Source organism: Doryrhamphus excisus, chromosome 20 (assembly GCF_030265055.1).
Source record: "Doryrhamphus excisus isolate RoL2022-K1 chromosome 20, RoL_Dexc_1.0, whole genome shotgun sequence".
Classification (NCBI taxonomy): Eukaryota; Metazoa; Chordata; class Actinopteri; order Syngnathiformes; family Syngnathidae; genus Doryrhamphus; species Doryrhamphus excisus.
Genome location: NC_080485.1, coordinates 12460607 through 12474416, shown reverse-complemented (window position 1 = coordinate 12474416; position 13810 = coordinate 12460607). Strand labels below are relative to the sequence as shown.

The 13810-nt window shown below is 38.4% G+C and overlaps 1 protein-coding gene across 1 annotated transcript; it reads right to left on the bottom strand.

Moving 5' to 3' along the window:
• Nucleotides 1-302: 302 nt before the first annotated feature.
• LOC131107903 (transmembrane protein 26-like) lies at nt 303-12226 on the bottom strand. Its single transcript, XM_058058366.1, has 6 exons — nt 12025-12226; nt 9590-9686; nt 8344-8430; nt 4980-5179; nt 3808-3887; nt 303-2374 (listed from the first exon to the last, which is right to left on the bottom strand). Exons 1-6 carry the CDS (start codon nt 12222-12224, stop codon nt 2076-2078), a joined length of 963 nt encoding a protein of 320 aa, XP_057914349.1. The 5' UTR covers nt 12225-12226; the 3' UTR covers nt 303-2075.
• Nucleotides 12227-13810: the final 1584 nt, after the last annotated feature.

Here is a 13810-nt window from a genome sequence, read left to right as displayed (position 1 = left end):
TTCCTTATACCAGCAGGACTGTTGCTCTTGCTGCTTTGTCATATCTTCATTTAAGAGCCTGAGAAAACACTTTATAGTATAAATCAGGAGTTTTCAAACTGTGAGAAGAACCTCAGAAGATGTCAGTATCTTGAAAAAAATCCTTTAGTACATAAATAAATTGGATCTTGCACCGGTTTCTCAAACTAGAGCTGTTCAATGTCTTGTCTAGATGCATATTCATCATAGTATATAACTGTACTTCAATCTGGCAACAGCAACAAATCCAATTGGAAACATTGTTGACACATCAGAAGTCATCACTATGTAAAACTGATATTTTAATGGTCTTTTTTTTTATGAAACAAGTCATACAGGACATAAAAAAAACAATTAAATCCCATGTGTGTGTTTTAACACAATAATGCTGATCCAGGCATGGAAAAAAACCATTTGTCATTAAACGTGACCCGCTAAAGCATCTCATTTATCCTGCCGAACGTCACCCAAATAATGTTCAACCATTCAGCTTGTTCATGCATTATTTGCTCCGCTCCGCAGGGGGCAACAGCGAGGTTTATGCGTCACAATAAAGCAGCAGTAGAGGAAAACGGCTCACATTTAAACACAAATGGTGCTATCAACACTTAAAGGGGACCTATTTTGCTTTTTTCCACTTTTCTGATCTATAAATGTAGTTAGAATGTACTATTCCCATGTTAAACGATGCCAAAGTTTCAGATAATGAGGTTAGCGCATTTGAAAGTTAGCCCTGAAAGAAGTTTGGGATGGCTCAAAACGCTTGATTTCAAAAGGCGTGGTTAAAACTGTCCCTTTGTGACATCACAGAGGGGTGGACTTCCTAATATATAAACTCTCTCCCCTTCCTCCAACACATGTATACTGTATGTTAAAAGTGGAAAAGTTAGCAGCACAAACCGGAAGTCTACGCACAAAGCAGTGGGCGAAATCGCTGTTTATTATCAACTCCTATAAAGTTAGAGGCACAAACCGGAACTCAAACTCAAACTTTCTATGTACTCATAGTGTGAGCAACCACAGCACAGATGGGCTGTGGGTGGAATGCATTAAAACAGACTGTTTACGCTGGAAACACAAAATCCAAAGAAATGCAGTTGAATAGGTGCAGATTCTGGAAGAACTAGAACGCTTTCTGTGCTGGTTATTGTGTGTAGCTGCTCTATAGGAGCTCACAATTCAATTGAAAAATGAGCATAATAGGTCCCCTTTGAAAAAAAACAAAAGTAGGTACAGAAAGTTGGACTTTTTACAGCGACTGGACTACAAAATATGTATTTACGGAAAATACAGTGAGGAAAACGATGTGTTTACTTTGTAAACAGGCAGTTAAAACTGTTTTGAAGGACTATAACCTGCAGAAGCGGGAAAACATCACAACTTTGATGCAATCCGTTTATGAATTTCCCTTTTGTATCTTTTGGACGTAAAAAACGGTGTTATTTTCCATTCCAGTAAATTTCTAAAACCACGAATGAATGGTGTTATTTCACCAATAAACTAATTTAATTATTCACAGCTCAACTTTCACAGTCTTTTTCACCTTCCAGTCTGAGTTCAAACGGTCTAAGCGTGTCCCATTTTTGTCAGCACTTCACAGACTTTGGAAACACTTTGACTTTTTTGCTCTCTTCCCATTCTTTTCCTGCTCGGACTGCTGCTAAACATGATGCCAGACAGAATGCAGATGGGAATAATTTCCGGGGTCAAGCTTTGGAACTATTTGGAACTATTTTGATTTGTTTTTGTGCTGACAAACTTTGAACTGAACCCCCCCGCCCCAACTCCTAAACTTCCAGACCCAGACACACCCCTTTTTTCCTGCTCTGTTTCCTCTTTTCCTGTTTGTCTGCTGGTGTGGTTGTTAGCTTTAACGCCACACAAGTAACTCAGTCCAATCCTCTATCAACGTTGATCTACAGGCCGTTGTAAGTTAATCGTAAATTGTGAACAATTAAATGACTGTGACACACAAAAAAACAAACAGGACAAGAACATTCCGCTGAAAGCAATCGAACTTTGGGATTTTCTTCTCCACTGAAGCTGATTTGACTTGACTATGGTATGGCGCTGCCCTGGCCGGTGCCGCTCCTGGAAGGTCTAAAGTTCTGGCATATCACTGCCAGTCTGTACACGTTCAAAATAACCACCAGGAAGTTCTTGATAGCAAAGAAGACTAGCATCTGGTGGAAGACATCGAAGTAGGTCATGACGGTCAGCCTGACCATCAGGAAGGGCCCGTCCTGGATAAACAAGGCCTCCACGATACCCCACATGTCCGTGCTGTGTTTAGTCAGGAGGGAGACCTCCTGCACACCCCCTTGTTCATCCTCCGAATCCGATTTGGAGTTCACCACTGTGGGGTGAAACACAGAGAGAAAAAATATAAAGTGGTGGTAGAAATATTATTTGTCTTCTTTCACTTTGGAGCCAAAAACATGTTTTTTTTAGGTCAACCCCGCAAAAACTATTAATCTGTTTCAAGCGCTCATTTGTGTTATTGTGTTGTTTCAATAACCCTTAATGTTAGAATGTCGATGAAATCAATTAGCCAGCGATGTTTTGTCTATGGAAAAATACATGATCTGCCGAGTGAATACATTTTAGGATTATTCCTTGTTTCTAATTTGAAATGGGTAAAAAATGTCATTTATTGCAAATAGAGGGTAAACTAGCTGGCAAAATAGATTAATTCTGTTTAATTTAGTTAACTATATAGTTGTTGACCTGCCTGAATGTGGAGCAACAAATTTTGGCATTTGATGAATTGCTTTTTGATGAAAAATGTAAATATGAGAATATTTAATTAGCTATCAAAGCCTCGTTTGTGTTATTGTATTGTTTCATTAACCCTTTTTGTTAGAATGTCGATAAAATCAATTAGCCAGCGATGTTTTGTCTATGGAAAAATACATGATCTGTTTAGTGAATACATTTTAGGATTATTCCTTGTTTCTAATTTGAAATGGGTAAAAAAATGTTATTAATTGTAAATAGAGGGTAATCTAGCTGGCAAAATAGATTAATTCTGTTTAATTTAGTTAACTATATACGTAGTTGTTGACATGCCGGAATGTGGAGCACCAAATTTTGGCATTTGATGAATTGCTTTTTGATGAAAAATGTAAATATGAGAATATTTAATTAGCTGCCAAAGCTATGTAACAAGACCTCTGCCATGCTAGCTCAAATACAAGTAAAGTAAAGTAAACAAACCATAAATAAATGATACAAACGTTTTCTTTTTCCTGTGTGATTTCTGAGCGCATGTTTATGACCATGTTGCATGTGTATACCAACCACGTACTCTGTGTTTATGAGGTATACAAATATACTGGATACGGCCGCACCCACGAGACAAACAGAACGTCCGTCGAACAATATTGAGCGTTTGATTTAAGTGCTCTAAAAGCATCATGGTGGTATTTGTTGAGGAAGCTCATCTTACATGTACATTATTAAAAAGACTGTCTTGATTGGGAAGATTGTACTGAGAACAAAGTTGCGGTAGTAGAGGCCGGTTCGATTATTCTGGCATACACATTGTTTCAAAGAAGGCTTGGGAAAATGTGATGTGGTTGGAGGAGACTAAAACTGAAGTGATGCAACGTTAACTCTAATAGATGGAGCAGAGAAATGCTGAATATGACCCTCAGAACGACATCCGCAGTGTTAAACATGGAGGTGTAAACATTCTGTTTTAAGACCTCCCGGTATTGAAGGTCCGCACAATCGGTTCTTGGTTCTGAATCCCATAGAAAAATGTTCAAATGTATTCATTGAACTTACCAGCCAGATGTAGAGGGAACTGCAACATGCTCCAGGTCCATACGGCTAAGATGATATACACCAGTTGAGGACTGTTCTCTCTGGAAAAGACGGTATTTAGCTAGAATTTCAAGGATTATGTAATCTTTGGTACTACAAATGCATGAGTGTGTATACAGATAGGATACTGTAATTCAAGAGTTTTGGACACAATTTTACTAATTGATTGATAGTGCTTTACTTCAGTTTTGTAGTTAGTTATAATGAGAATGTTACAGTATCTTCCTTGACAATCGGAACTACAGTAAACCTCGGATATATCGGATTCAATTGTTCCCACTGGTTTTGTCCGATATAAGCGAAATCCGTTATATGCGTATACCGTAATGTCCGTTTTACGCATATACCGGATTTATATCCGGTATATGCGTAAATCGGATTTTATCCGTTATAAAAAGGCACTTCCTTGACTATGTTTCCAATGTACCTGGACGCGCAGGCAACGCTGCAAACGCTGCAAATGACGTCGTATAGCGGCCTGTCACGATTCTGCAAATCGGAGTGCCACGATGCGGCCATCCGATATATGCGAGGGAAATTTAATGGAAATGCATTGGAACGGGACTGGAGATTTTGTCCGAAATAGGCGAAATCCGTTATAAAAAATCAGATATATGCAATGAATTTTTATTGGAAATGCATTACGTCCGTTGTGAGCGAATTTCCGATATATCCGAGTCCGATATATCCGAGGTTTACTGTATTAATAGAAAGACGGATGTTTATGTATTCGTTCGATCGACCATTTCCTTAATTTTGGTGGATCTGCAATCGGCGGATCGTTACATATGGAATCTTTCTTAGCCACAAATCATATCCACCTCTGTAAAGTCAGCCATTGTCCCCTTTTGCTCGGCCGGACTGACAGTTTGCAATCGAACCAATGCTGTCAGTTGGGTAAAAAAGAAAAATCAGAATTGGCAGTTCAGGCTTTTTCCATATTGTTGATTGGCCAGAAAATCGTAATCGGTTCACTTCATAACGGCTATAATAAACAATTTTTAAGACATCTCAAAATTGAGATATTTGAATTTAAGACCTGAGATTTTAAGGGATTTTTTAGACCTTGAATTGAAATGATTGGATTTTAGACTTTCACAAACCATCAAACAAACGAGATAAGAGACACGCACTTGACATCTGACAGCGTCTCACTCGTGAATTCGAGGATATCCGCCGCCGTGCCGACAAAGATCAGAAGCAGCTGAGAGAGCTCATCCCTTGTGACGCCGCCCCCCAGTGGGAGGAGCCACTTTCCCACGATAAGGAGGATAAGCAGGATCTGGTGAAGAGCCAGGATCCAGTCATTGGAGCACAACGCTTGGTTGATATTCTGGAAAATGAAAGAATAGCGGAAGTCTTTTCTACGTAAATGGACATCTGGATGTGTTTACACTTTGTCTGACGTGTTTTAGCATGCGGCTAACTTGGTTCATGTGATGTTACGAGACTCTGCTGGATGTTATTGAAGCTGTCCCCGTTTAAATCCCCTCCACTCTTAATTAAAACAAAAACAAAAACTCCACATGTATGTTTTCCTTCTGGGAAACAAAGATTTCGGAGGTGTGTCCACAACTCTTGGGATAAATGGGCGTGGCAACAGTCTCACAAAGGCTTGAATATACATTTAGAAAACTGTCTCTGATTTTGTTGTCAATCCCCAAAGCCGCATTATTGATTTTACCACCATTAGAATTGGAAATCTTTGCTTTTTAGACTTGTGGAATACCTCAGGGATCACTGATTTGAGCTCTTCTATTTGTATTTCATGTAGTATTGGTATTATACATTTTTTCACATACAGCAGAGCAGGGGTGACCAAACCTTTTCCACATACCGAAAAATGAAAAGATGCCAAGGTGACTTTGATATTTCGTAAAGAAATATGAAAATAAGTTATATATATTTTAAGGAAAAAAACTGCATATCTGCTTTGTGATATAGGTGAAAAAGTGTATTAGTCGGTCAGACTTTTGTCTTTTTTAAATTTTTGCTGCTTTTTTCATTTTACAAATATTTCAATTTTCTTCTTACTCTTTGAAAATGTCCTCTTTCTCATATTATGACCTTAATTATTCCCATAAAAGGTTAACTTTAATCTTGTAAAATCCTTGTTTTCCAACTTGTTGTAATTAAAAAAAAAATTCTCAATAATATTTTGACTTTTTTTTCATAACATTACAACTTTTTCCACAACTTAATTCTCAAAAAATTGCAACTTTATTGTTTTTTTTCTCCCTCATAATATTATGACTTTAAAAAACTCTTTATCTGCGATGAAGGCTAATCATGTTGGATCTTAACCTTCAAATGCTGCTAACAAAATGCCTTTAATTGCACCATCCAACAAATTATTCAAACTTTCTCGACTTTGCACCAAAGGATTCGGTCCAGTATTCCTGAGAAGGCTGTTTGTCTGCTGGAGATTTTCACGTCTGGTACCCCATCCAAGGCGTCAACACTCACATGTTTGTGCGATGTTCCTCACATGTTTATTCTCCCCAACCTGAGAATCCAATTTTGTCTGAGATTCTCCCTCAACATTACCGACGAAAACCCTTGTGAGATCTCATATCAAGTCAGTGCTGATGTAATTAGGACGACATGTTGCATTTTTGTCCCTCCTGCTGTTACTCATGACTTGTGATGTGTCACTGGATGGTTGACTGACTGTGTTAGCCTGACCTCAACCTTGAGGGGCTGGCAGTAGCTGAGTCTGGAAGGTTTTGGCTCCAAGGACTTGGCTTTGGGACCAAAAGGCGGCTGATTCTGGACTCTTAGTCCATCCTAGTACCTTTTTGTGGGTGAGGTGTCTTCTACCGCTTGGACGCATACCTGGAGCTTTCTGTCTATGGAAAGTTACTTAATATTTACAGAAGAGTCCAATAATTGGTTCTTGAGGACTATTTTTTAAGGGATATACATTGACCCACTAAGGACCTTTTTCTAGACATTCATTCATTCATTTTCTACCGCTGGAGCCTATCCCAGCTGTCTTCGGGCAAGAGGCAGGGGTACACCCTGGACTGGTGGCCAGCCAATCACAGGGCACATATAGACAAACAACCATTCACACTCAGATTCATACCTATGGACAATTTGGAGTCGCTAATTAACCTAGCATGTTTTTGGAATGTGGGAGGAAACCGGAGTACCCGGAGAAAACCCACGCATGCACGGGGAGAACATGCAAACTCCACACAGAGATGTCCAAGTGGAGACTCGAATCCAATATAATCCAATATATCCAATACTCAAATCCTGACTGTGTGGCTAACATGCTAACCACTGCTAAAAATCATTCATTCATTTTCTACCGCTTATCCTCACGAGGGTCGCTGGGGGTGCTGGAGCCTATCCCAGCTGTCTTCGGGCGAGAGGCGGGGTACATACACCCTGGACTGGTGGCCAGCCAATCACAGGGCACATACCTATGGACAATTTGGAGTCGATAATTAACATAGCATGTTTTTGGAATGTGGGAGGAAACCGGAATATCCTGAGCTTTTTCTGGAATTTCTCTGACTTTCTGGACTTTTTCTGGATTGTTTATGTTGGTATACTTGTTTGAGCTGTCACAAAGCAAAAAATATCAGTGTTTCAAATGTGTCTTTTCACACAAAGCTGTTTTTCTCCCTTTTGTAGTTGGGAACTGATATTTTCCTAAAACTTACCAATGTTCTACTGCTGATTACTAAAGAACTGCATAAGGTAGAAGCGAAGTTTTTTTTTTCCAGATTAAAGACAAGAGTCTAATCTTTCTTTTGGTAGGTTCCATATTCATATAGCCATGGGACACAATAATCTGTGTGCCTTGAAAGATCATAGCGATTGAATGAGTTAATATGCAGATCACGTTATGGAAATTGTAAAGTGTTTCTTAGAGGGCTTTATAGGCGGAATAGGAGCTTCACATTATTAGCATTGTTAGCTTGCTAGCTGTTTTTCTCTCTTTAGAACGCATGAACGCATATCTAACATATTGCAAAGATGGGCAACCATCCTTTAAACCAAGGACTGAAACCCCAACTGCTCAGGTTTCAGGATTGTTAAGATGTTTTGGTTAAACCACTTAGTACTTGGATGTTTGTCAAAAAATAATAAACTAATGTGGAATACCGCAATCACACAAGTAGGAGGGAAGTATAGCCTTGCAGTGCTGGAGCGAGAATACTAAATCCTTAACCGTGTACTCCATAGTGTCATATACGGGAGATGACTTGTGATGCCTGTCAGCATTTTCTCAACTTCCTCAAGTCATTAGAAGAACGTACAGACAGAATGATGAAACAACAATGTGACAAAAAGGATTTCTTGAGAAATCCTCTTTATTTTGATGACTTTTCACTCCTCCAAATCCTTACACAGATGAGTGGTTTTCCAATAAAAGCATCACTAGAAATAAAATAGGAACCTTTTTTTTTTTTTTTGCAGACGCATCATGTTACAGAAATACAACATCCTGATAATGTCCTCATATGAAACGGGGGGTCTTACCTCCAGGTAGTTCTGGTACGTGAGGTTGGAGGTCTCGTTCAGGGTGATTACTCGCTTCACGTTCTCCCACGAGTCCAGCTTCTTGCACTGGAAGGAGATTGTTCAAGCTTAAATGACGGATTATTATTGAGGATACAGCTCTTGTGAATGAGGAATGTTGCTTTTATCCCACATTTCACTACTACTCCCATCTGACTGCTCATCTGTCATGAGGCCATAAATCAGGATATAAGGACTTAAGACGGACTCAAGACATTTTGAGTCATTTTTAAACACGAGACCACCCAAAATAGTCCAACAAATAACATTCACTAAACAGAAATGCAGAATAAAAACACATAGGCTTCCAGTGTAAACCCTGCACCCCCCAAATAAACATGCAGAGATATCCAGCCAATCCCAGCTGACCTCGGGTGAGAGGCGGGGCCAGCCAATCACAGGGCACATATAGACAAACAACCATTCACACTCACATTCATAAAATATTAGTGTCTAAGTGAAAGTTATGCTTCAAATGTATCTTTTCAAACAAAGCTTTTTTTTCTCCCTTTTGTAGTTGGGAACTGATATTTTCCTAAAACTTACCTATGTTCTACTGCTGATTACTAAAGAACTGCAAAAGGTAGAAATAAACTTTTTCTTTCCAGATGAAAGACAGGAGTCTAATCTTTCTTTTGGTAGGTTCCATATTTATATAGCCATGGGACACAATAATCAGTGTGCCTTGAAAGATCAGAGTGATTGAATGAGTTAATATGCAGATCACGTTATGGAAATTGTAAAGTGTTTCTTAGAGGGCTTTATAGGCGGAATAGGAGCTTCCAATTACATGCATTGTTAGCTTGCTAGCTGTTTTTCTCTATTTAGAACGCACAAACGCATATCTAACATATTGCAAATAATGGGCAACCATCCTATTCCAGGTGACTTTGGACGAGAGGCGATATCTAACATATTGCAAATGATGGGCAATATCATTTGCAATATCAGGCGGGGTACACCCTGGACTGGTCGGTAGCCAATCACAGAGCACATATAGACAAACAACCATTCACACTCACATTCATACCTATGGACAATTTGGAGTCGCCAATTAACCTAGCATGTTTTTGGAATGTGGGAGGAAACCAGAGTATCGCACAGAGAAACCGGAGCGTGGACTCGAACTCGGGTCTCCTTGCTGTGTGGCCATTTCTATTAGTGTATATGTATTTATTTTTTGAATAATGTAATGTGGCGTATATACCTGAGGGTCACTGGCTTTGTCCTGCTGGTGGTGAAGCTCCAGGATCCAAATGGAGGGAATGATACTTATTAGAAAGAGGAAGATTGGTGGAGAAAACCTGCAAGAGAGAAGACATGCTCCATGAGAACACTGAGTGTAGTGTATTGGCCAGAAATGATGTCATGCAAACATTTAGTCTCCATTATGCCGTCTACGACTGCCAGGTGGTTGACTTGCATCTTTTTAAGACAGCTTTCACCGACGTTCAGTTAAGTTTGAATAGTAATAAATGCATCAAGATTTATGATTTGTAATAAAGATTGTTGTGATTTACAGCCCTAATGGGTTGCCTTTGGTTCCATCCAAGAGTACAACATCTTCCTCCTGTTACGCTAATAAGCAGAGGACGCCCCTCGTCACGTTAATAGCATGAGGAGATCCGCTTTCATGTCACAGGTTCTTCACCTCACTGACTTCCTGTCTTCGAATTGGCTCATACACGGGGAGAGAAGGACGGAAAAAGGTGCTGAAAACTTTCCGTGACCTCTCCAATGTGGCTGTCTGTGAGGTGTTCATTGAAATACATGTAGATGGAGATTTTCAGAATAAAGTTATACATTTATAAGAAGAAAAGTAGTAAATTCACAAGAAAAAAGTCGTAATATTGTCATTGTGTCATACGTATCGGAGAGAAAATAGCGCTTAGCTCTTCAGGGAGAAAGGAAACTTTCCTTTTATTTATAACGTGGCAGCAAAACGGAACAGTTGAGCACAAACAGATTAGCATGGGTTAGCATCTTCTCACTTGCCCCCGCCACATACTACCCAAGGCCAAACGTCACATACCGTAAGTCACCGCTTTTTATAGTTGTCTCAGGCAATGCCTGTAACATAAAGTAACATTTTTTGTCTCGTAAATTTACGACTTTATTCTCGAAATCTCAGATTATTTTTTATCGTAAATATACAACTTTTTTCCTTTTTTTCCCTGTAAATTTGTGACTTTTTTCTTGTAAATTTCTGACTTTAGTCATGTAAATTTACTCCTTTATTCTGATAAATTTCCGACTTTATTCTCAAAATCTCAGATTATTTTTTATCGTAAGTATACAACTATTTTTTCTTTTTTTTTTGTCAATTTTCAACTTTTTTCTTGTAAATTTATAACTTTTTCTTCTAAATTTCTGACTTTAGTCATGTAAATTCACCCCTTTATTCTCATAAATTTATGACTTTATTCTTGAAATCTCATATTTTTTCCCCGTAAATATACAACTATTTTCCCTCTTTTTCCTTGTAAATTTGTGACTTTTTTCTTGTAAATTTATAACTTTTTCTCCTAAATTTCTGACTTTAGTCATGTAAATTTACCCCTTTATTCTCATAAATGTACGACTTTATTCTGGAAACCTCCATTTATTTTAATACTCTATCCAAACAGGCATTGCCTGAGACAGTCCTAAAAAGGGCCGACTTATGTGAGCTTTGGCCTTGGTCAAAGGTAATATTATGACATTTTTTCTTGTAAATGTAATTTTTTCTCGTAACTTTATGACTTTTTTCTTGTAAATTTATAACCTTTTTTGTGTAAATTCACGAGTTTAATCTCCAAAAATTACAACTATTTGTTGAAATCTCAGATGACATTGGTCATAGGTAATATTGCAACTTTTTTCCTCGTAAATGTACAACCTTTATTGTAAATTTATGACTTTATTTGTATAAATTTAGGTCTTTATTCTCGGAAATGTACGACTTTATTCTCAAAATCTCCTATTATTTTAATACTCCATTGTAACTGGCGTTGTCTGAGACTCAGGTGACCTTTGGTTAAAATAATACGTTTTTTTTCCCTCAAAAATATATGACTTTCATAAATCTCCAACTTTCTTCTTGTGGATAACGTCTTGAGTAATGGAAATTAATAAAGAAGTAAAATTGAGAGAGACGCTATCATGGATAAATAGATATTTAATAATAATAAACATTCATTCATTCATTCATTTTCTACCGCTTTTCCTCACGAGGGTCGCGTGGGTGCTGGAGCCTATCCCAGCTGTCTTCGGGCGAGAGGCGGGGTACACCCTGGACTGGTGGCCAGCCAATCACAGGGCTAATAATAAACATAATAATAAATATTATAATAAATATTAGCATTATGTACTGTATATTACACTTTAAACAGCATTTTTAAACAGCTCTTGCAGCATAGTGGAGGTGTACCTAATGAAGTGGCCAACCTTGTCTTAAAAAGTCCCGTTTTCAATGCATTGAGTTGCTGAAGGTGTGGATTCGCAGAAGTAAGAAGTTTGGCAGATTTCTTCCTGGAGGAGCACTATTTAGGGCAGGAGGCTTGAAGGAAGGGGTGGGGGGGGGGGCACCCCGTCCTCATTGTTGTCTTAAACAATAGGAACAGCCCTACACAATCACTATGACATATTAAAATGCATACTTACCATTTGTAATCTTTGCCCTTCCGCCTCTTCAGCGTGACGATCATCTCCAGCAGCAGCGGCAAGAAGAGCAACGTGAGGAGCCAGAAGATGTTGTCCCCCTTCACCCAGGTCACCCTCCACACGGCAGCCAGCGACACGAAGAGGAACAACCCCCTGGTAATGATGGCACACGTAAACTTGAACACACTCATCATCACCATCACCATCCTTCTCCTCCTCGCATCTCCTCTGCTCTCCTTGTTGCTACTCGCGCCTGAAAAGTTGTGCAGGATGAAGGGAAGTTTGTGGGAGAAAAAAGTGACCTCAGAAGTTTTGAAGCTCCGCCCTGTTAAGGAGGGGGGTGGGAGGGGGTGGGGGGGGGGGGTGCTGCATAAAGCCACTCTTTAGAATACATGACACAGCTTTCCTCAAAGAGCTCCTTATTCATCGACACCCCTGACTTCATCGTTGCAAGTTGCATGCAATACCTCATTTGTCCACAAGAGGGCAGCATTGTTGAGGTGCTGAAAATATTTCTTTCTCTCAGCGACTTTGCTGGTGAGGCATCTTATGGAGATTTTTTTTATTGAAAAAAATATTTTAATGCTGGTAGCTCATTACGACGTAACCAAAAAAACATGAGAATGAAGTAAGAAAACACTGCATTGCTGAAAAGGGGATTATTTCCCCAATTTTTGGATGTTTAAAAAAAAATCTAATATTTAAACTTTCTTCTTTGTAGATTTTCTTTTTGTAATATTATGACTATATTCCCGTAATTAATAATATACGTTTTCCCCCACTTCATTTTCCTTTATTTTGTTTAGTTTTTTCCTCATAATGTTACTTTTTAAAAATAACATTATTATTTCTAATGTTTATGCACATGAAATTGTGCCTTTATTCTTGTTTTAATACCATTTTTTGTCTTAACATTTTTATTTTATTTATTTATTAATTATTTTAAAATTACAGCTGTTTTTTTTTTCCATTTCTGCTGTTTTTGTTTAGTTTTTTTTTCCAACTTTGGGGATATTTTGACATAATATGTAACATTTTAATGTTATATTCTGGTAACATTATAATTTTTTCCACAACCTAATTTTCCAAAAAGTTTCTCATCATATTGCGACTTAGAAAAACCGAAAATTCTACTTATTATCTTCCTCATAATAATATGACCTTATTCTTGTAATATTACCACTTTTTTCTCATAATAATTAGACTTTATACTTTTAAAATTAGTTTTTTTTGTTTGTTAAATTACATTTTTAGCCAGTAAAAAAAGTAACAGTGGGCCGCAAATGACTGAAGTGCAAAATGTACATATATATGTGTTGTAATATGTATTAAAATATGTTCCTTTGTCCATAAAAACCTAGATAGTCGGTCCATTTACTATGTCTAATGATTTTATTGTATAAAGAGTCCATGTGTGAATATGATCAGCTCATCTCAGCAGTCACGGTGGCATAGAATCGTTATCGAGCATTTGAATCACAAATCTCATTATCTGCCCATGCAGGAAGTAACTCAACACACACGTCTACAAGGCAGCACAGATGTCTCCGTGCACAGACCTCACACACACACACACACACACACACACACACACACACACACACACAGCGAGTACTCACGCTGAGCTGACGTCTATTCATATACAGTAAGTCTGTCCAGCCTGCTGCCAATGCAGGAGAGGGAAAGCAGGAGACCGGCCCGTGACCTTGGAAAGAAGACAGACTTTTCCTGTCTTTGTTCCAAAATGTCCATCATCGTCTTTTTTCTTTTTTTTTTCACGCTGGCA

What these genes read in the sequence shown, in the direction of transcription:
- LOC131107903 (XM_058058366.1), bottom strand. Translation starts at nt 12,224, where the DNA reads ATGGTGATGATGAGTGTGTTCAAGTTTACGTGTGCCATCATTACCAGG. An exon ending in AAGGGCAAAGATTACAAATG is followed by an intron (nt 9,687 to 12,024) that starts GTAAGTATGCAT and finishes TCTCTCTTGCAG; the next exon opens with GTTTTCTCCACCAATCTTCC. An exon ending in ACAAAGCCAGTGACCCTCAG is followed by an intron (nt 8,431 to 9,589) that starts GTATATACGCCA and finishes ATCTCCTTCCAG; the next exon opens with TGCAAGAAGCTGGACTCGTG.